Below are 23,388 nucleotides of genomic sequence, written 5' to 3'. Positions count from 1 at the left end.
CCATCTGAAGTTAAATTTAAAATTTATGAATTCTCCCAATATGTGAAGCATTAAACACAATCAGGCATCAATATTTATTAACACAAGACAAAGGAAACACATTCAATGAATTAATAGAACACTGTCCAGCCAGATGTTAAATTTAAAAATGTATATCTAGTCTAATTTCAAATAAATAAAAAAAACTTTATACATAATTACACAGTACTATAGTTTGAATTTGACACTGGTAAATATTTTGACAGGAAGTAAACAAAACAGTATTTAGGACTAAAAAATTATTTTTATATCTTTACACTCTCTTCCTCTGGACAAATAACATGGCCCATCTCTACCTAAACCAGAAATGAATGAGTGATAAAGAAAAGGCCTATTGTGTATTTGGAGTACTGCAGCTTCTTGCTCCAAATACTCTTGCTTTTACATCAAAGCAGACAACAAAACAACACTAAGGCATAGATCACGTTGGAGTTTGAGGGTGAGGTATTAGGTCCTCATTGCTTTAGTCTAAAGGATTCCTGGATATTCAAGGAAAGGAATTTTTTTGGCCAAGATATTGAGCACCATGCCTGGGGCAGAGACCTTAACCAAAACCTAAGGCCTCAGGCCCTTTGTTGTTCCAACAAAAGCATTAAGCAAGCATTGACCAGGGACTAAAGTTAAGGAGACATTCGCACATGACCTACAGACAGGTAATGGTCCCTAAACAGCCTGAGGCAGCACAGCTTTGTAAGGAAAGAACTTGGTACTGAGAGAACCAGGGCCCTTTATGAGGCGGTAGTAAAGACTGTGGATTCACTGATGCCCATTAGCATGCTGGTCTTTCCCAGGGTCTCACTGATGCCGGAGATGGCATTTGTGCAGCTCTAAGAATCCCTAGGGCCTAGGAATTTTCCTGAGGCCACCCGTTTCCTGATCTACCTCAGTTACTTCTGCTGAGAGGCAGAAAGAGGCTCAAAAACTTTCAGATGAATAGATTTCTTTTCACTGAAATGGGGGCTTGCTATTAATTTACTTTTCTTTTTCGCAGGCATAAAAACCCAGAGAATGTGTTCCAGAGTTTTGGCAAGGATGTCCTTTTGGGCCTGTCTTCAAAGAATCAGTTTTACCACAAAGGGTGTGTAGTTAATGCGGAAAGAGTAACAGCACTGTGTCATCAAGAAAGTTTTCTTATCCAAGTCTGCAACAGACTAGGCCCAAACACCTCTAAGCTAACGACTGGCCTCTCTTTCCCTTCTAGAGGTATTTTACCAGAGTTACTGATGGACTTCTCAAAGACACATCTCAGCTTTCTTTCTTCCACAAGCATATTCTGGCTTTAGGGGATACGCAAAAGATCAATAAAGCAGCCACAAGCCAGAAAGCACAAACTCAAGATAAATCAGAAGCCTGAGAACTATAAAACTAGATAATCAGCCCCTAAGTAACTGGGAATTGGCCATACTTTGCACTTGATCTTAGCCAAAAGGCCGAGAAGTGATGGCCACACTTTGAGATGAATGATTATCTTATTTGAAGGAATGAGTATAGACCTGCCCTGTCCAATATCGTAGCCATTAGCCACACGTGGCTACGGAATAATTTAAATATGGCGAGTCTGGACAGAGATGTGCTTAATACACTTTGGATTTCAAAGACTTAATAGGGAAAAAAGGAAGTAAAACATCTCATTAATTTTTCATATTGATCCCACATTGAAATCATAGTATTTTTGGTACACTGGGTTAAATGAAATATATGAAAACAATTTCACCTGTTCTTTTTTGACTTTTTAAAATGTGGTTACTAGAAAATTTAAAATGACAGATGTGCCTCACACGATACTTCTAGCAGAACCCTAACTTGTGTAGTAAGAATGATCAGAGCAAACCTTAGGACAGACTCTGCCTAATGTTTTATCTTAGAACTTGTAGATTATGGAGATAGAACTATTTACTCCTCAGGGTCCCTTGTTTTTTTAGTGAATCAGTAAGAACTGTTTTAAGAAAATTTATTTTCCAAATCAGCAGGCTGTTTTCTTTGCCAACCAAACCATTGCTAGTCACTGGGATTTCTTGCTGCAATGTAAGTGCTTTTTTCTGTACATCCTACAACCCCTTCCATCATATGTAAACTAATTTCATCCAAAATGTTGAAAAACAGATCTGGAACTGGAAAATGTCTTGAGGTCTGCCCTCTGTGGAGAATGAGTTGAGAGGAAAAGAGGATTATGTAAAAGGGAATCATATAGTGGCTTTGAGTCACAGACTGTGGAAGGGCAGCAGCCAGGAGTGCTGCCACGGCGAAGGTCTGGTCTTTGCATTATAAACCTTATTTTCAGGGTAATTACAAGTCTTAAAAATTGTTTAAAAACATATTTAGTTTACATGATGTTACAGTGGGGTAAATAATATGTATTATTAAAATAGTCTAAATAAATATTTACACAATAGACCAGAGTGGGTCAAAGAGAACCATTCTGATTTAACATGTTAACTCTGTTCACTTTGATTTTTTTTTTAATTTTTAAAAATATTTCTGTAAGAAAAAAATAATAAAATTCAACTATATTCAAATATGAAGTATCAGACCAAAGAAAGGAAAACGAGCCAGAGGCCAAACTCAGTCCCAGGCTCAGTCTGCTTGGCCTGGGCACCACAGTTATTTCAAAAGAGTTTCTTGCATACATTAGACTTCCCCCATTTCAGCAGAAGCTTGGCTATTTTGGCAACCCAAATTGGTCAGTTTTGAGATGTATAGTTAGGTGGCCTTACAGTTTCAAGTGACGTTGATCCCATTACCTTCCCAGCCTATCATTCTTGTTCTTAAAATCCCAGCTGTCATGAACTGGAAGAAGAGAGGACACTCTTCAGTTTTCAGAAAAGAGAAGCTATATGTATAAACTGTAGACACAGTTTACAATAGGCCTGGAAAAAGAGGAAATTCTAAATTCTTATGTAGTTACTCTTAGTTTGAAAGACAGTTTCAACACCGGGGGCCAGAGTAAGTTATTGTGGTTCCTTTGAGTAGGGTGAGATCTAATGAATCTTAGCTTTTTCATAACATTCTGATTTTTAAACTGAGATTTTTCAGCTTGTAGAAACAGGTTGAATTCTTAAAAGCTTAAGCTGATTCTAGGAATGCAAGCTTTAAAAAGAAACATAGGCAGCTTTAGTTTATAAAATTCACCAGCCAACAGAGACATAGTACAATGTGCAGCAAAACCTGCAAACAATTTGCACTTTTTAGTTACCTATCAATTACACTGCATTAAGAGAATATTGAAATTCTCTCCAAGTAGAAATGTTTCTACTTTGGTTGTTAAAACTATACAAGCCAATTCTTCAATTTTTTTCTTTTTCTTTTTGCTAAGTTATGTGTATTCTTATTTACATGTTTAAAACACTGGTCAAAACGTTTTACAGTCAAGAATTATACATATAAAGTAATTCTCATATTCAGTGGGTTATCCGATTTGCTCAAGAGTCAACTGAAAGTAAGCTGAGTAGTTCCATGTTAACAAACCTGCAGAATGTCTAGTTACGGTAAAATGGCAAAATACAGTACAGAGCGGGGAATTGTGTAACTCAGACTACCCCCTCTACGTGAATTCATTAAATTCCCTTACAAAATTCTAAAATGGCATTAGATAAAAATACAAGTATATACAACAGATGAAAAATATGTAACATGCATGTAATTGCTTTAGTAACGTGCTGCTTGCGCTATGTCAAAGCTCATGACTAATAGACTGCTAACACTTTTTTCATTTGCTACCACAGAATTCCCCTTTCCTGTGTCATGTGATCGCAGAATCCCACAGGATGAGATGAATGATATAATGTCGCCATCTCAGCTTATTTCACATCATTTGAAAGCTTGCTCCTAGTTACCGGTCTTTGGTCCTTGTGGTTTTTCAGGGTGGCCCCCTGTCATCTCCACAAGGCTGGTTACATGTTATAAGCCACATAGATGGGGTCTAACTGGTCAGCTAGAAAGCTGTCACGGAGGTGCATTCTTTGCTTTTCTCCTCTGGAGTTGATCGGGATAACACCTGGGTCCACCACAACCACGACGCCAACGATGAGGTAATGCTCTTCCAGGACCACATTGGTCACTAAAGGAACCAGATCTAGGGCTTCCTGTTCAGAGCCACATAGTTCCACAACCACCACAAGCAAGTTGGTCCACGTGAACACGGCACTGAAATTTCAATGACATTCAGTTAACATGTCATCACACTTACCAGTCATATTTTACAATATCTTCCCAAGACTTATCCTCATTTCCCTGAGAACTTGGTTCCAACCTGAAGGCTAGCAGCCACGTGTGTAATGTATAACCTTGCCCTGACAGTCACAGCTGAGCCATCCAAAATCTCTTAGGGATTTGGAAGTGGGATTGAAAGTGGTTAGCTGGTCACTTGAACTGAGGACATGTGAACTTGAAAGTTCTGGGCAGGCAAGTGTGCTGAGAAGCACAAAAAATGCCTCTTCAGGGAGAAGAGAAAGAATGAAGTAGATGCCCACATGGTTCTAGAAAGCAAGAGGACAAGTGGTTCCTGATGGCCTTGTTTCTACCTTTCTTGAGATCCAGAGTTAGTCAGAGACTTTTAGGGACCTCTGAGATAGCCAGGTATTCTTTCCATTAACTCTCTCTTTTGCTTGTTTTTTTTTGTTGTTGTTTTTTTAAAAGACTTTCTGTTATTTGCAACCTAAGAGCTTTGACTAAGATAATATTCCTGTACCCAACAGGAAGGGCATTGGCCTTGCCTCATCTAAGCGTAGTGCCTCACACAAGTGTCTCTCCTGTTTATGCCATAAAAATGCCATAAGGCAGAAAAGTCGCCTTACATTGAGTGGGATTGCTGGGTTAGAAGGTATGGCCTGACTTGTGATATGCAGTGGTAAACTGCTTTAACAAACAGCTCAATCATTAAAGAAAAATGTACACAATATTTGGTTGCACTAAAAATTGAATGTTTAAAATTAGAGGGTAACTATGGCATCCAGCTTCTCTGCATTGTTCTTATACCTCATGGGCATTATTCAGGTCTGGAAAGAGACTCTGACCCAAGTGAGAACATATTTAGACAAGCATCTGGAAAGCATGAGCAATCATTAAAAGAACTGTGGCTATTTAGCAAGGGGGAAAACAACAACAAAAAACAATGAGTAAGGATACATTGACAAATGTGTAGAAAAGAAACTGGATGGATTCTGTATTGTCAACAATCCAGAATGAAAGCCAATAGGAAAAAGCGATAGTTTTAATTTTAAGGAATTTTAAGTCAACGTGAGGTTGGATGATCCTTTCTCAGGAATAATGTATGGGATTTCCTGTACTGAGAGGAAATGGATGAGATAAAAATAATGATTCTTTTCATCTGCTTACTATTATAGTTTACAAACACATTCTCATCCAATCCTTCCCACAGGAAGTGACAAAGTACTTTACAGATTAGAGAAGCAGCCTACATGGGAGAGCCAGGTCCTGAAGCTGGGTTTTTTGATCTTGCAGTTATAGTTCTTTCCACCATACTATACTGACTTTCTAGAGGCAGAAGGTCAGTTAGATCCTTTCCAATGGTAAGAGTCTATCATTTAAAAGGGACTCAGTTCCACAGAGGTTCCTTAGAGCCTGTCTCAGTGTCTCCACGGCCTCGTCTGCCACAGCATACGGCACATCAAGACAAGAATCAGTCTGTTTACTTTCCTAATCCCCTTGGAGTTCTATGTCTGCAGGTGGTACCTGGTGCAGATGGCTGACTACTTAGATCAAGGTTGCTTGATACTACAACTAAAGCAGGAAGCCTACTGTGTGGGGGAATTTACCATTCAGCGATGCTCCTGTGGACCCGAGACACTGAGGTCTCAATATCGATTGGGTGGTATCGTAGCCCTCTCAGCTCCAGCGTTTCGTCCAGAGCGCCCACCACATATAAGGCGTCATGACGCTCTGACAGAAAGAAAAAGAAATTTGGTTCGTTAGACACATACTGAGTGTGATACAGTGTTGGAGGTAAGAGCACATGGTTCAGGCGGTCTGCCCCTTCACCTGGCCCCATCACTCACCAGCTGTGCAACTCTGGGCAAATCACTTAAGTCTCTGAATCCTGCTTCCTCCTCTGTGAGACAAGATAATGTCTCCTATGAGGACTAACTGAGATCATCCATGTAAGGTAGTTTATATGATTCCTGGTACATTGTAAGTGCTAAAAAATTAGCTATTATTGTTACCATTATTATTACCACTACTATGTGCCAGGAATTGTGCCAAGTGCTGGGAGACAAAGATGACAAAACATGATTCCTGCTCTGGATACTTACTGCCTAGCGGGGGAAACAGACACACAGGTATCGCACTCTAACACGGTAAGCCCAGTGACAGGCGTATGCACAAGGTGTGAGAGGAGCAGAGGGTACCCCCCGAGCTCTGCTCAAGGGTTCAGGGGAGGCCTGGAAAAGCTGAAGCCAGGCTGAGCTTTGAAGGGTAAGCAGGCATTAGCCAGATGATGGCTGGGGGAGGGGAGGAGAGAGGAGAGAGGATCTGAGACAGAGAAGAAATTAACATGTATTATTGTGTCCAGACACCTTTAAGGAATCCAGGCATAAGGAGTAGGATTACAGAATACGGAGAGACCAGTTCTGGTTGTTAATAGAGTTGTAATCTAGCTAGGACATTGCAGAAATCTCATTTTTAAAAAAGATTTTATGCACACACTCTATATACAAGGCTATATGGTTGGTATCTATATAGATATTACATTTTGTAAAAGAGATGCTGCTGCTGGATCTACTGAATGCAGTATTTTCAGGAAAACATAGATTTCTGAAAAGTTCAGCAAAACATGGCAGCCAGCGTGAGTGGCCGGCAGCCAGCGTGAGCTGCTGTGTGCTGCCGTGGGCTACCGTGCCATGAGCAGCCAGTGGCCAGCGTGATCAGTTAGATCCAGCGTGAGTGGCTGCCAGCCAGCGAGAGCTGCCGTGAGTTGCTATGAGCGGCCGACCGCTCACAATCCCAGCATGGGCCAGGGAGCTGTGTCCTACACAACTAGACTGAGAAACAACGGCTTGAACCGGAGTGGGGGTGGGGGGAGGAAGAAAGGGGGAAACAAACAAGCAAAAACCCTAGATTGTTTCTAAAAAAAAAAAGAACAAAGAAAAATTCAGCAAAATAAAATTCTAGAAGCTGATGGAGAAAGAGGATAAGGAGATCCCATCATACAAGCGGTGACTGTAATAACAAAACCACAACAGAAATACAGTCGTTAATGCCTACTGAGCGCTTTCTATGTGCTAGGCACTGTTCTAGGCACCTAAATGCATCATGTCACTTAATCTCACATCATTTCCATGAGGCAGGAAACATTATCATTCCCAATTTCCACGTGGTAAACCCAGAAGTTCACTGATCACTCAAGGTCACACAGCAAATGGCAGAGGAAAACTTCAAAATCCGGGCAGCTGGCAAAGGATACCTCCCTCTTCTCTAGTATGTAATGCTGTCTCCCCATGAAATATGGAGAAACTATGGACCTCGGTCGGTATGGAATAACTGTAAGGAACTGAGGAGAAATGACCTGGTTTGATTCAGGCCTTTCAAGTCCAGTGAGTTATCTGTACCGGTTCTTGATGTACATGATACAGTTAAGGCTGGGTATTTTTCAATGGCTATTCATGCCGCCAGGAAGATGGGCGGAAGGCAGACGGCAGTGAGGCCGTGACAATCAACTGGGCAGAGGATGACTGGTAGGGATTGCTTACCCAATAGCCCTGCCAAGCAGTCCTGAATCCACATGAGACACTGAAGAGGCAGAGGAGCACTTAGGCACGACTGCTCCTCTGCACTGATTGCCCATCAGGGATTGGGGCTGTTCCTCCTGCTCCCGAACTGGTATGCAGGAGGGAAAGAGCGAAAAGACGAAATACCTGCCCCAGGAGTTGGTTTGGGGGTCTGTGTTCTGCCAGAGGCAGTCACTCCTCATCAGGCAATCTCCGTGACTACAACTGTGCTAACCCACAGTTCGGGGTGCTGACGTGGTGCCCTGGCTGCTTGCCTCCTAGGTACTTTTCAGGGGCAGTCTTACTTCAAATGAATATGAATTTCTACGTGTGTCTAAGAGTTGTAGACGGGAATAATTAAATACACAGTCTCCACAATCCGAAGGCAGGCTGAGCAAGGCCAGCCAGTGCCATGAGCGAAACGCAAAGCCGGGCAAAAGGGAAGAGGTGCTGTAGGAGGTACCTCCAGTGGCTGCTGTGAGTTCGGTCCGGCGAACAAAACCAAGGTATCCTGTCCGAGCCCAGAGCGTCTGAGCAGCATCCCCAAAGCTGAGACGAGTGTTGAAATGATCAGCTTGTAGAGTCTCACTATCGTAGATGGTGTAATAGCCACTGGCCGTATGGGGACTGTTGACCCAAATCTACAACAAGAAAAGGGCACTGGTCACATTTCATCAGGAACGTGTATTGTGTGTCAATTCATTTTGGGACAGATGATTTTAGTTTTTCAATTTCATTTTTATATTAACGAAAACACAACTGCACCAATAAAGGCTGCTAACATATCAAGTGTTTACTTGAAATACTTGAAATGTGATGAACAGTGAAGTGCTTTATTTATAAGCCTTATCTCCATCAATCCTGACAAATACGGCATGGCAATGGAGGTCGCACTATAGTTATCCCCATTTTACAGATGAAAAAACAAGAAGTAACTCGCTTAAAATGCAGAAACAAGGAGACTCACACCCAAGCCTGTGTGGCAGAGGCCATTCCCTTAACCTCAACGCCACACTGCCTCCCTGGCTCATTTTTCAGAGTCCCACAAAGGCATCAAGGGATCATTTCTGAGCTTCTGAAACTAAGGTGTGAAGCCCTCAGGGACACAATGCAGGATGTGTGACTTTACCATGTAAACACAGAGAGCTACCAATGGTAACAGCACTAGCGTGTATGGAGAACTCCTTATGTGACAGGCACCGCTCCATGTGCACTCCAGGTGCAGGTACTAATGCATTTAATTGTCACACAATTCTACCACATAGGTGCAATTACTATTTACGGTGAGGAAACTGAGGTCTGGGGAGGTCAAGTAACTTGCCCAGTACTGAGAAGCTGGTAAGTGGCAGAGCCCAGGTCACCTGGCGCCTGAAACTACAATTCCCCTCTCAGTGAGCTACAGGACGTAACATCAGTGTCCTCAAAGATTTGGGAGGATAAAAATTAAGACTTTAAAAACATATTTATACTAATGCAAAAATGGATACATTTTGGAATAGAATATAAAATTTGCATGAATTTAAAAATTTTCATTATTTGTGGCTCCTTAATAGGTAGAAAGAGGTAGCATTTGCCCATTTTCCTTTTCAATTAATGGAATGTCAGTGGACAAATCTGGGACTAGTTCTAGTTTGGGTGCCTAAATCTTTTCTCTACCCCGGTCTCAGTTTTCCCCTTCTGACCATTTCAGTCTCCTGCCTTATGGAGAAAGATTAAATAAAACTCTTTTAAAAGACGAAAATTCAAAATGGGGAAAAAGCTAAATCCACAGTTTCACTGACTTGTAGAACATGAACCCTCAAGTTTTTCACTGCTGACTTTTCAGAGTAAAGGGGAAAATTATCCTTACCTCTCCAAGGTGAGAGTCTCCAACAGGCCCTTTGGTCTCGGGATTAACAATAACCACTTTCACTCCAGGTAAAATCTAAGAATCAAAGGGGAAAACACGAAGGCTCAGTTTAATCTAAAGACCTCTAGGAAATGCAGTTACCTGCCCTTTCCTCCCCTGCACAAAGGCAGGAGCTAACTGAGATGGCACTCACAGGATCGTCCTCAGTAGAGACCAGAGGTACAGTAAGATTCATAGTCAAAAATAAACCAGGGGTGTTTTCCTTCGCGTGCGCGGCAGGTTGGAGCACCAGTGGGAAGCGTGCATCTGCACACTCCTGGGGTGACCTCGTTTCTTTCTCTTTTCCCCAATAAACCATTCTTTTGGTGGAAAAAAAAATAAACCAGGGAACCAACCAGTCAGTCTACCTTCTCTTCAAAGAGAGAAGCAACTGCAGACCAGAACCATCACAGTAAGAATCTGTAGAATTACTTAACCATGTAATTGCCCTTTCCACGATCTGTCTTTTAATGGGGCAGTAACAAGGGGCAGTAAAGCCTCTTGAAGCAGAAATGGCAGAAGGAGGGGTCTCCTGAGAGACTCTGCTCCAGTCTACGGTGAATGCTAGAGTTAGAGGAACTGGAACAGCAAGAGGGGATCCAGTGGCAGCTTTGCAGGAAAATGGAAAGACATCACATGCCCAGGATGTGCCTCAGGAGGGAAAAGGAAGAAACAAGTGTTGGCTGAGAGGATGGCTCAGGGACTCTGTCCCCATTTTCTGTCCCTTAAACCTCCCTTCTCATCTTGGGTTTCTAGAGTATGCAGTTACCTGAGAAACCCTGCAATGATTATCTGATTTCATCCATCGAAAACCTCGAGGAAGGAAGAGAAAAGACCATTCCTGCTAGTCAGGGCCAGGCACTGGGCTAAAGCTCCTGAGGTGCCCCACCGCTCCCTGAGCCAGATGAAGATTTGACAATGTGGTAAGATCAAGCCAAGTCCACTCCGAAGAGTTTAAATGGAAGAGTGAAACTGGAGTCAGCTCCCCACAGGGTTGATCCACCACTGGATAGGTTATGCAGGATCCCTTTTCCTTCCCATTTTTTTCCTCAGCCTTCCAAAAGTTTAGAAGGGATTCTGAGGCATCATCACTAAAGGGATGAGAAACTTGAAAGCATATGCTGATCTTCTAGCTCCCTTAGTAAATTGTTCCAAATTGCTATAGAATGCATGTTCCCAACTAGGATTGCGAAACCTAATCCCCAATGTGATGGTATTAAGAGGCGGGGCCTTTGGCAAGTGATCAGAGCCCATATGAAGGGCTTAATGCCCTTCTAAAAGAGACCCAGGGGTTTCCCTTGCCTCTTCCACCATGAGAGGGCACAGTGACAAGGCCATTAGGACCCAGAAATCCCTCACCAGAATCTGCTGGTGCCTCAATCTTGGACTTTCCAGACTCCAGAACTGAGAAATGTTTCTGTTGTTTACAGGCCACCCCGTCTATGGTATTCTGTTAGAGCAGCCCAAATGGACTACAACAATAACTAAATCTTTCCTTGAACATGTTAAAGCCTCATTGTCATGTAAGAAATCTTATCCCCATAGATAATGACTCTCGAAGATCTTTAATCTCTTCCCCATTTTGATTTCTCTTTGAACTATAAATATGTGTATGTCTTCCCTAAACCACACTCCCCATCTGCCCCCCCTATTTTTCTCCTTGTAATGTTTATAAAGAGAACTGGTTCTTTTTAAGTGTTGCTCATCTTTCCACCTTGAATATAATGAACACTGAATTTTGCTGGATTGTCAAATAAGAATAACATGTCAGTCAGATTTTTAAAAATCTACAGAAATTCAGAAAGTTCAAACTGAGTATTCTTATCTGTATACCCATATGAATTTGAAAGTATTGGCTCAGTTGAAATTGTTGAGTTATCTCCAGATTTCAGTTAAGTCTTGCCCTGGGTAGTAATATGTTACATGGCTTCAGGTTTCTTTAAAATGAACCACTTCTTTACACAGGCCACCTTCCCAACAATGGTTAACAGAACAAGTTACCTTTCCAGACTCTGAGAGGAGCAAACTCTGGGGGGCACCCCGTTCCACAAGACGAACCCTGCGGAAGAACCAGGTTCACCACATATGAGTTTTTAAAAAATGACTGCGCCATGTTTACTATAGCTGCACACTGACTTCCCAAGACCTCTGATTTGCCACTCCTTCTTTTGCTAGAACAGAGTTTCTCAAGCTCAGCATTGCTGACGTTTTGGGTCAGATAAGGTTTTGTTATCATTTTTTGTGAGGAGCTATCTCATGTATTCTAGGATGTTTAGCGACATCCCAGGCCTCTACCCACTAGATGTCAGTAGCAACCCGCTTGTTATGACAACCAAAAATGTCTCCAGACACTGTCAAACGTCCTCTGCAGGGCAAAATCTCTCCAGGCTGAGAACCACTGCAGTTGGGAGATGAGCTACCTGTGAAGGCTGGGTCAGTGCCAGGGGCACACCAGTGAACACGGCCCAAGTCAGGGGGACCTGGGACAGGGTCCCAAAGCCCTCGGGCCAGCTGCTCACCTTGGACTACAGCTAAAATTCTCCTGTAAGCTGATGAGGAGGAAGGACTTTTTACTTGTGGGGTCCAGATACAGGGTTGTTTCAACAACCCTACTCTGCCTCATTTATCTTATCTGTCCCATCTTTTATTGTTAAACTTTCAGAGGAAAGAGCCTACCCATTTTAGCTTAATTTATATCAAATGTCACAAAATACTTTCACGCAGGCAGGAACTAAGTGTTACACCTTAATATTAAAGAACAGTGTAGCAGCTGTGAGAATTAAAGCTTTCTTCTTATAAATGTAAATCTTATCAAGTATTAATAATAAAAACAAATCCCTTCCCTCTTCCCATCCTCCCCTGGAAGACAGAAACCAAATGATGAGGCAGAGGGCTGGCTCTTGGGCCTCAGAACTCTTCTGCTGAGGAACTATAGTAGGGAATGAGCACAAGAAGTCTACAGTACCTGTCATGTCTTAAGGATTTCAGATCTACATACACAGTGGTTGGGTCAGGCCCTGAGGTTCCCTAAAGAAAAAGAAATCAATGCATTATTTATTTAAAATTAAAATGAACTATATTTCCATATTTCACATTTTCAAATCAAGAAATAATTTAGCCATATCCATGAAAAATCTAAACTCTTATTTTGAAAGCTCACCCTGTCTTCAACCACGAGGCAGGGTACACGCCACACCTGAGAGAGAGACTCACGGCCTCATGTTTCTCCTTTCCTCCCTCAGGAGAGTGGGCCTGAAGCCTCCTCACAGGGGCCAGAGCAGCCCTGAAAGGTTACCAGGCTGAGGAGGGTCATCATCCCTGGACTGAACGCAGGGGTGAGACAGGCCAGCACTCACGGGGTTTTCAAAACCAACACTGGCACAAGCTGCCAGCAAGGGGCCCATGATCGCGCTTCAAGGTCAAAGCATCATGATGCTACTTGAAAGTCACATGACCACGGTCACAGAAGACCTGAAAGTATCCAGCCATGCATGCCCCCTTCTTTTACTCTCACTCTCGTCTGTGCCTATATTTACTTTAACAGCCTCCAAGCTACACACAATCAGACTTAGTTCTTTTCTGTTATTTCAGTCCCTTTTCCATTCTTTACCCACCAAGAATAATAACATGGCAAAGTTGCCATCTGGTTGGAGAAAAGCACAGAAGCTTATATGTGCTTCCTTTGCGGAAAACGTTATAAAATATGGAGCAGACAGAACAACAGAAGGTAAGATGTAAATAACACTCACAAAGGACTCAGTGACTTTCAGTCATTATCATTGGACCACAGCACTACACTGAGAGTAAACATTTACATTACTGCTCAAATGTGGGCCATGGCTCCAAGTAACTCAGTGATTCCACAGAACCACCCGCGAAGGGCAATAATATTATCTTCATCTTACAGACCAGCAAGATGAGGCACGGCCAAGTCCAAATGCAAAGCCCACGGTGCCACAGCAAGTAGGTGGACTGGCTCACGCCAGGTGGTCTGGCTTTGTTCGGAGCCTCTGCTCCAGAGCACCTTCCCCTTCTGTTTGTTCCCAAGCAAGATTTCATGATAGTCACCTGTAAACATATCGCGACATTAACTCTTGATCCGAAAGTGGTGCTGACAGCCCGAGGGGACAGACCAATGTCTTTAAAGAGCTTGGAGAAGGACTGCTGCAGGGCAACGCGGGGCCGCTCCTCAGCCACCACCACGCACGTCCGGATGCAGGAGAGGTTGATTCCTCTGGTCTGTAAGACACCAAGCGTGTGAGCTGAAGTCGGCAGGGTCATGAAAGAACTGAACAGGGAGGGTCGTTGCTCTATCTCTTTCGTCAGGAAAAGCCAAGGAACTGTCTAGTCTCACCTCAGACACCCAGGGAAAAGACAAAAGGGTTCAGAAAATGCCAAGGCATTCTACTAAAGTCATTACCCATTGCTAAATGTGTTCATTCTCTATTGCTTTTCTCTTTCATCTAAAAATCTTAGGTTCCTCAGCAATCCATTTTTATCCCTCCCATTTCTGTACCTTAGATTTCTCCCTATTTTAAACTGGAGAGATAGGATTGAGAAGAAAAGAAATCTCGTACACTGGAGATCAAATCTCTTGTCTCATTTTTTCCTTCTTAAGGTCATCTCTCTCTATTAAAGAAAATTCAGTGTTTTCTGACTCTCCCACATGCCAGTCAGACACATGAGAACTGGATACACGTGAATGAGGCGCCCTTGTCTTTGGGGGCAGTCCCTATCTAATGCTCTGACGTTACAAATTCTATTGGGAAAATCCTACTGGTGGTCATAGTTCCCTTTCACCTTTACATAAAGTCATTTCCAGTTAGCCTCCCAACCAGTTTCACCTTCTTCTCCACAAGGAAGACTCAGATTAACCTCTGAAAGAGTGCATTAAATTAGAAAGTGGAAGGGATAAAGTTCCTGAGGTTTATAAAACACCCGTCTGACTGCCTAGAAAAAAACCAAGCAGATATGTCTACCCCTACTCGGTATCATCACGCCTGGCCTGTTTCTTGAACACCTCTCAGGACTGGCTATTGTAGTAGCTGCTTCTTACCTTTAGCACCTCCACTTGGTTTCCAAGCCCTTTGGTGCAGAGCTCCATTACTGAATAGGAGCAGAAAGTATCCCTTATTTTGTACTGGTTGACAGTAGAGAGCCAGAGGGAAAGGTTGTTTTCTAACTCCATAGGAGGAATTAAGATGGACTGGTGACCTGAATAGACACTGCAATAAAGAAAGGCAAGAGGTGACATTATCAATTCATCCTAGATATCTTGATGTGTTAGAACACCATTAATTCAACAAATATTTACTGAGCATGAAGGACAGTGTGGAGTCCCATTAGATATAAAGGTCTGAGAATCAGCCTTTTCGTACACAATTCACAAGACACAATAACTATAAAATAAAGCAGACTGTGGTACACACAGCAACTGAGATGTGAGTAAAGGACATCAAGATCATAGAATAAAGAGCAAGTCATTCAAACTGGGGAAGCTGGGGTTGGGGGTGTCTCAATGACGTGACATTTGAGCTGGGACTTGAAGAATGAGCAGGAATTTGACAGTCACGGGAGGATGTGGGGATGGTGATGAGAGCATTCCAGGCAGAGGAACAGCATATGTAAATGCACAGAGGTATAAAATTACATGGTGTGTTTAAGGTCGTCAGAAATAGTATCCCAGTGTGAAATACTAGAGCACAGGATGCATGGGGGGGTGGTGAGAATGAGGCCAGAAGAGCTGGAGTCAAACAGTGAAAGGGCTTAACCATTGTATGAAGGATTTAGACTTTACCGAGCAGGCAGTCATTGCAGCTTTAGGTTGGGGCAAAATTAGCAACATGGAGGAGGGGTTGGAGACATGAGACATCAAAGGCTGAGAGACAGTTAGCAGAGACCGCAACAGTCCAGGTAAGAGATGATGAGGTCTTGAAACCCGACAGTGCAGCCGGGATAAAAAGGAAGAAATGGCAGGGTCACCTATGATATGTACAGTCTACAGCCATGAATCCTCAACTTCCTAAACCTGAGTATAGATCAGAGTTACCAGGAGCCCAAGAATCCTGTATTAAAAATATTCTGGCATTGTGGTCTCTAAGTTAGTAAGTCTGGGGAAGGCCCATTGTTTTTCATTTATTATCTTTTTTTTTTTAAGGAGGGCACAGCTCACTGTGGCCCATGTGGGGATCAAACCGGCAACCTTGGTGTTATCAGCACTACGCTCTAACCAACTGAGCTAACCGGCCACCTCAGTAAGGTGAAACTTTTTTTTTTTTTTTTTTAAGGAGGGCTTACAGCTCACAGTGGCCCATGTGGGGATCAAACGGGCAACCTTGGTGTTATCAGCTCCAGCTCCATGCACTAACCAGCTGAGCTAACCGGCCACCCCCTCCAATACTTTTTCCCCCCTAGGTAATTCCTATGTAAAGGTTTAGGAACAACTTAGCCAAAAAACATGACATTTAACTAGATGTGAGACATACAGATATAGAAGTTGAAGGTAATGCTCAAGTTCCTAGTTTGGGTCCCTAGGTGAACAATCCCATCCTAACAAAGATGGGGACACAGAAGGAATGTTGAGTGGGACACGTCTGTGAAGGACTCATGGAGATGTCCACTAGGAGGAGAAAATGTGGGTCTGAGGTAAGGTCCCTGGGTGGACAGTGGGAGGATTGACAACATGCTATTTTACAAGAAACAATCTGGCCAGGATGGACATGCTACTCTCCAACCACATACTGTCATCCCATCTCATTATATTCCTTCCTGCCAAGACTAGGGGGTGTGTTCTGGCTGTCAAAGCACGACATATTTCACCCAAGTATCATCCTTCTACTTGGCTCTGCTTCTAAAATGAGGATTACAAGATGGAACACAGAGCAGGTAATAAGATCACTGACCTTTTGTATGAGGCATGAAACTAACAGAAAAGAAAAAGAGGGAATGCAAACAAGACTAAACACATCAGAGATATATGCGGTGCACAAAGTCTGGGAAAGGCAGCATTTCATCGAAACTTTACCAAATTAAGGAAGCAAAGGGAAGGATGAGATGGTTATAGCTCCAAAAGACACCCCCACGCATGGTTTCTTTGCTTTTCCATTCCTACCTGCAGAGACACCAGAGTGCAAAGCCAAGTCCGCAGTAAGGGTCAAGGCAGATGGCGATCTGCCGAGAAGAATACAACTCACACTGGAGCTTGATGGCTCTACAAAGGGCATTGACCGCAGCGTGGGACATCTGCAAAGTAAGGAACATGAACAGGATGGAATTGGCATCCCACAGGCAGAAAAACAGCTCCAACAAGAGTTTTGAGAAGTTGCAATTCCCCCAAACTCCTCAAAATGATGTACATTTTTCATTGGTTCAAAAGCATACTCTAAATCTAACTTGAGGTAACACATTTCTGTTCATTAGTCAATACTGTTTCATTGAATAGGAATCTGTGATTTCATAGTGGCTTTAACTCTAATTCTTATTATCTGTTAGCTTCTATGCTAGGCTCAGGACATGGCATAACACAAATTCCTTGGGATAACTTATTCCGGAAGAGCCGATGCTTTTATTTAAATATAGCAGGGACCCTTGATCCTCCGCCTACTGGTCTCGGGTACAACCAGTTGGCCTGTACATCTAAAGTCCCAGGGGTAGTGGTCATCTCTCTTTTTTGCAGTGCTGGCATTTTACCAGCATGCCCTGAGTGAGTGAATACATCCAAACTACTCTACCTTCACTCCTGTAAGCATGCCAGTTGTTGAGACACTAAAATCAAGATACGCCAACATCTCCGGAGTGGGTGGTTTGTACAGCTGAGGTAACCTTTTCCTGGGTAAGTCATCTGCAAGGAAAAGAAAAAACTCAATGTCGATCAGCTATGTTGGAACATGAAAATCATTGCTCTTCAACTGGTTCGCTGCAGCCTTGCTACGGCCAAATTTAGCTTCTGGGATTTGCTAAAGCTTAGGCTTCTCGTATTTAACCAAGCAGCTCACGTATGTCACTCCTAGAGGTGGGCTGGGGTTGAGGACATTGCTAGACAATACAAAAAAGTAAATCTGTATCAGGCCAATGTATTTACTAGAAGGTTAGTGAGGGGTATTACAACACGGACTAAGGGAGCAGACTGCTGCTGCTCAAATCCCAGCACTGCCATTTTTCAGCAATGTGACCTTGAAGTTATTTAACCTCTTTTTGTCTGTTTTCTTTTCTCTAATTGGTAATAATACCTACCCACACAGAATTGTTGGGAAGTTAATTAATATAAAGCAATCTGAAAACAACTGACTCAATGCTCGAAAACCTTTAGTTGTTATGTTGATTTCAAGTCACAGTTCATTATTTACAGGTTAGCACATGTTATGTTAATCAAAGACTGCTTTATGTTTATTTATTTACTTATTTTTTAACGTTTAGTGTGCACAGCACTGTGTGAGCTCTCAATCATGGACTGCTTTAAAAGTTGATTTTCTCCAAGTTGATATGGCAGATTTTAGAATGATAACCTAGAATTAGGATTATTTTCCTTTGCTCATTTATTTATATACCTCTTCCTGCCCCCCAAACTTGCTCTCTAAATATGTCCCAACCAAGGATGTCAAGGATGTCTCTGGCCCCCACCGGGGCTCTCCAACGGCTCCTCTGGCTTTCTGAATCAAGACACAGTTCCGACTCTGACTTTCAAAGCTTCATATCATCGGGTGACCATCTCTGGTCAAACAGAAGACTTTCTTTATCTCCCACCTTGGTTTGGGTAGGGTCGCTCAGACACCACAAGAAACCTTCCTGGTGTCTGTCTCACAGCCCATGTTTCAGGTCTTCCTGAAATGTGCGCGAGTCCAATAACCATGGAAAGTCTGTATTGTTAACACCAACACAACCCATCTGGGTTATGTACGGTATGTGTACGTGACTGTGCTTATGTCCGCAAGTAACAAATGCAAAAAAAAAAATCTAGTTCAGTATCTGGCCCACAATAACCACAAACGCATGTCACCCTGCATTTAAACCCATGTAATGTTCCTATAATAATGTGCACATTATGTGGCACTTACTGAAAACAGCTTAGGGAGGAAATCAATGGTTAAGAGGCTGGGAATGGAGCCAAACTAACTGGGTGTGAATTTCAGTGCTACTACTTATGTAACCTCCCTACGCCTCAGTTTTCTTATCTGTAAAATGAGGATAAAAACAGCACCAATCTCATAGGGTTGATGTTAGATAAAATTAGGTAATACATGTTAGGTGCCTGGCACATAGTAGGGACTTGATTAAAGATATCATGATTATGTGTGCGTTGCTTTACATTACATCATTTTATTCTTTACCATCCCATGAAGTAGTTAAAACAACGCCCATTTTATAGACAGTTTTGCCCAAGTTAGTAGGGATACTCAGAGAGGAACTGATACCAGGATTTAAAACCGTCTGCCTGACTCCACAACTCACTCGCGCCTATCCCACCATTCTCCACATAGCTCTGGGTCTTGTCCCCTTCTTTAGTAGAAAGATCATCTAAAATTCATGCACTTTATGGTTTTCAAGGTACTTTCATAGTCTATCGCACTTAATATTCTCAGTAAATATGGGTCAGGCAAGGGTAGGCAGTATTTCAGGAAAGGGTCATCTCAGACAAGGTTATACAGAGAATGAGTCTGAACCTCGAACTACAACCAGGCCTTCCGATTCCTAGTCCAACGCTGTCTCGACTGTATTCCATCTAGATCTAGACTACATCAGATCTTCTCAACATTTTACATGGCCTTACATGTACGTGGTCATAGTCAGCATAAAACCTAACCACCTTTTCATGATGCCACGTGTAACAGCGAGATACTTCTTGTTTCGCGAGTCCTTAGCATGTTGTGATCTGCTTTTCTGGATCTGGCTATTGCAGTATCCAGCCTCTGAGCAACGCAAGCTGACTGGGTATTAAGTTTTGCCTCTGTCTTAGCAGAGGGAACGTGTTAGGACATTAGAGCTGTGTAAACATCTTTGGCATGAGAATCTAGGAACTTTCAGGGAGTACATGTTCTTGTTCCTCAGTAGCTCTGGAAAATTCTCCCCCTCACCTGTGTCAATGATGGTTGGCCAGGTTTTCACGTCCACAGCTGCTGCCGCCTCTCGGGACCTCAGTAACCTCATTAGGGTCTGTGTGGTGAGAATGCAGGCTGCTTTGCTGACCTAGAAAACAAATGAACAGAAATAAGCACCAGGAGGCTTAGTTCCCACATAGCACCACAGGCTCTGGCTGCTGCTAAAAGCAGCTCACACGCCATACTGGACAGGGCAGTATCAGTTTTTCAAAGAACACACATCGGATAATGGAGGTCAGGGTTTCCCTGTACATTTGTCCTTCTGGTAATGTCCTCCTGATAACACTTAACCACCTCAGAGCAATGAACTTGTTCACAACGCAGGTTTTGTTTATAACAGCGATTCTCAAAGATTCCATACTTACAATCTCCGTATGGATCCCACAATCTTTTGGTTTCAGGAAGACCATAATAAAATAAAAATAGGATTTAGCTGTGCTCAAGGAATAAGAGAAGTCAAATGATCATCTCTGAAGAAGTTAAGTATTTGCAACAGTCTAGTCAATAGTAAAACTAACTAGACCTAGAACATACTCTGAGTTTGAGGGACTCTGTGCTCTCGCAGAAACTCAGCTTTCCTCCTCACCGCACAAGGAAACACAAAGTGACTCACTTCCCCATAAACTGTCAGAGAGGAAACTTCCCCCTCTGCTGCTCTGGCCTACCTTGCAGGTATGACAAGGGCATTTTACTGAACGGAACTTTGTAATAAAATCATCTATGATGAACATAGCTTTTAAGCTGCAGGCTCCAGCTGCTGACAGAGCAGCAGCTCTCAAAGAAACAAATGTTCCACAAACTGGAATTTTGTAACTCTTTGCTTTAAAGTACATTAGGATATGATGCAATAAAGATTTTTCTTATTTTCTTCAATTTTCACATCCTGTAGAAACTTCTATCACCTCCAGAGCAAGATTTGAACACTTTTTAATACTATACCAAATAGTATATATACTATTATATATAATATATATATATATATATATATATATATATATATATATATATATATATAATAGTATATATACTGAATTTATAAAATTAACCAAAATAAAGGTGAGCTGACACTGGGGAGAATTCAATTTGGCATACAAAAAATTACCTTGGTTACTGTGCAGAAAAAAATATTATAACATTTTTTCAAAAGGGGGAAAAACTAGTTTTATAGAGAATTACTAATGAAAACTTCATCACCTCTTTAATGCTCATGATAAATTCACACAATTTTGTACTGCACCCATAACCATTTTCTCTACTTCACTGAATCATGCTGGTCGCTTTGGTCAGATTAAAGAAAAAGATCGTTTTCAGGAGAGAGAGTTGACTTCCCAACTCAATAGAACTGGAAAATTAGTAAGGACCCTTAGTTGTCTGACTCTGGCTTTTGTGAGATGAGAACAAGGCAAGATATCCTGGGTACTTACATCCACAATCATGCGGACAGTGGGCAATGTGGCAGTAAGGTTCTGAGCATGAGGAGGTCGGACGGTCACAGGTATGCACCCCGCATATAGGCAGCCAAAGAATGCAGCGATTAACTCGATGCCTGCAAGACAGAGTCACTTAGCTGCCTAGGGTCACTGAGAAATGAAAAGGCAGGTCTTCCAAAAATGAGTTCATCACATCATGTGCCAGACAAATTATTTAGATCATAATTTAACAGAGACACTAGCAGAGGAAATTTTTTTAAATTAAGAGGGAATAGAAGGTAAAGGAGGAAGCATATAAAACAACTTAAAAATACATAGAAAGAAAAAAAAATACATAGAAAGAAGCCAAGAATAAATAACAAGAAAGGAATTCAGAAGAAAACCCTTGAAAGAGAAGGTATTTGGATCTCACTACTTGGTATCACTTAGGAGAAATAACGGTAGAAATTAGGGGTGAACTTGGGAAATAAAAGAATGGGGAAAAGAGAGATGAGGAACACCTGAGTTTTCTCTAAATATTTAGAAGGTCACTATGGGAAGAGCAATTAGACTTTGAGATCTCGCTCCATCCGTGGGTGCAAGTTTTAGGGCGACAAAGCGTGGCTGGATACAAAGAACACTCTGCAAGTACCAGGACCGGGCAGGAGGCCTCCTCAGGAAGTGCTCTCCTCTACCTCCATGTCAGTAACTGGTAGGTGGGAGACAATCTCACAGGAACACCATACGAGGGATTCCTTTACCAGATGACCTTCTAAGAAACCTTAATAGTGATGTAAATAAAATAGCATAGTAGTCACAGAGCAAAATGAAGTAAGGGAGATAAAACACCAAAAAAGGCTGGATGTATGAGAGGGTTAGGTGGAAGAGGAATAAAGAAAGGGACAACTCAAATATTTCACCTAAAATTTTGAATATTTACACCAAACTGTCACCCAATAATTCTGAGTCCCTCTTACTGTGAAAAGAAGGCTGTTGTATTAGAGCATGGAAGGTGAAAGCAGCAATAATTGAGGAGAACTAAACATCAATCATATGAAGACTGTAAAGTCAAGAGTGCACGTACAACATTCTTTTGGAAACTGGGTGAAATGGTCCCATTCCTGAATACTCCTAGAACCAAAGCATCTCTTTTGAGGGTGTCCAAAGGTCAGGGAGTCTTCATTCCTTCATTATTTACCCTAGAGCCAGGCACTATGCTAGATAGTGGAAATACAAGTCAATACAAGAGACGTGGTCCCAGCCAAGCCACTGTGCTGCACAACTCCAGGGAGTGAGACCTGGTTCACACCTTAGCCCACGTACACGGTACCCCTGGAGTTGAGAAGTAAGTGCACAGCCTACATGGTCACATACGATGGCCCTAAATTGCTGTCTTCTTAGTTTGCAGGCTAGCAACGGATCTTAAGTCCAGTCTACCAACCCAACACTTACCAGGCGGATAGAGCAACACCACGTTGTCGCCTGCATTTAGATGGCCCTTGTCACCAAGAACTGATGCAATCCTCTCTGCTCGCTTATGAAGCTGAAGGCAGCTGGCTGTGCACACAGTGGTGCCCTTCAAACAGAATGAAGGAAAGCAGGTCAAAGCTCGTGAAGAAAATAAAACAGTGACAAGTATAGTCAGTTTGACATTACACCTGAAAGGCTCGTGCCTTGGTAGATTACTTTTAGCTAGTTATCAATTCCAGTGAAAATTCCTCTAATAGAATTATGAAGTTAGGAAATTATAGAATAATAAAAATGCCAAAAGACATGTGTGGCATTCCTTCTCTTTTTCAATGCCTAAAGGTACTTAGGGAATATCAACACTAACTTATAGTCTTTCTTGTTTAAGTCAGCTTTAAAGACCCATAGGAATTTTTTTCTTTTTTAATTTAAATGAGGAAATAAGAGTAAAGGGAAAATAAAGGAAACGAAAGTAGGATGTGGGCAGGAGTGAAGTCAGGACAAGAAATGCTGGCCATGCGGTCATGCACATTTGCTGGGCAGAAAGCACAAATCTGGTTCTGAGCTTCTTACAGCAAAGATGTAAACAAAACAGTAACAGTGAGTCAGAGTCACTAGCTGATAAAAAAGATTAGCAGATAGAAGATGGCCGACTATTCCTGATCCTGAGAGTAATTTCTCCAGTAGGTCTTCATAAATACCCTTGTTATCCATTCAAGTTTCACTGAGCTGGGCTTTTTGAACCCCTTTTCCCTTGTAAAAATTTC

The 23,388-nt window shown here is 42.2% G+C and overlaps 1 protein-coding gene across 5 annotated transcripts in view; it reads right to left on the bottom strand.

Annotated features, from left to right (window-relative positions):
* Positions 1 to 60: 60 nt before the first annotated feature.
* The window catches only part of DIP2B (disco interacting protein 2 homolog B), a 194,053-nt gene continuing 170,725 nt past the window's right edge, over positions 61 to 23,388 (bottom strand). For all 5 annotated transcript variants that reach the window (XM_081058481.1, XM_081058483.1, XM_081058485.1 and 2 more), the window contains 13 exons: positions 22,607 to 22,730; positions 21,170 to 21,291; positions 19,722 to 19,833; positions 17,382 to 17,491; positions 16,763 to 16,893; positions 14,708 to 14,876; positions 13,720 to 13,890; positions 12,617 to 12,678; positions 11,653 to 11,710; positions 9,613 to 9,687; positions 8,227 to 8,404; positions 5,814 to 5,937; positions 61 to 4,182 (listed from right to left, as the gene is read on the bottom strand). In XM_081058481.1, coding sequence (XP_080914607.1) covers positions 3,930 to 4,182; positions 5,814 to 5,937; positions 8,227 to 8,404; positions 9,613 to 9,687; positions 11,653 to 11,710; positions 12,617 to 12,678; positions 13,720 to 13,890; positions 14,708 to 14,876; positions 16,763 to 16,893; positions 17,382 to 17,491; positions 19,722 to 19,833; positions 21,170 to 21,291; positions 22,607 to 22,730 — 1,689 coding nt within the window. In that variant the 3' untranslated portion in view covers positions 61 to 3,929. The remainder of the gene's footprint in view (positions 4,183 to 5,813; positions 5,938 to 8,226; positions 8,405 to 9,612; positions 9,688 to 11,652; positions 11,711 to 12,616; positions 12,679 to 13,719; positions 13,891 to 14,707; positions 14,877 to 16,762; positions 16,894 to 17,381; positions 17,492 to 19,721; positions 19,834 to 21,169; positions 21,292 to 22,606; positions 22,731 to 23,388) is intronic.

This window comes from Rhinolophus hipposideros (assembly GCF_964194185.1).
Source record: "Rhinolophus hipposideros genome assembly, chromosome: 9".
In the NCBI taxonomy this organism is placed as follows: domain Eukaryota; kingdom Metazoa; phylum Chordata; class Mammalia; order Chiroptera; family Rhinolophidae; genus Rhinolophus; species Rhinolophus hipposideros.
The sequence above is the reverse complement of the archived record's forward strand: the minus strand, read 5'-3'. Positions and strand labels throughout refer to the sequence as shown.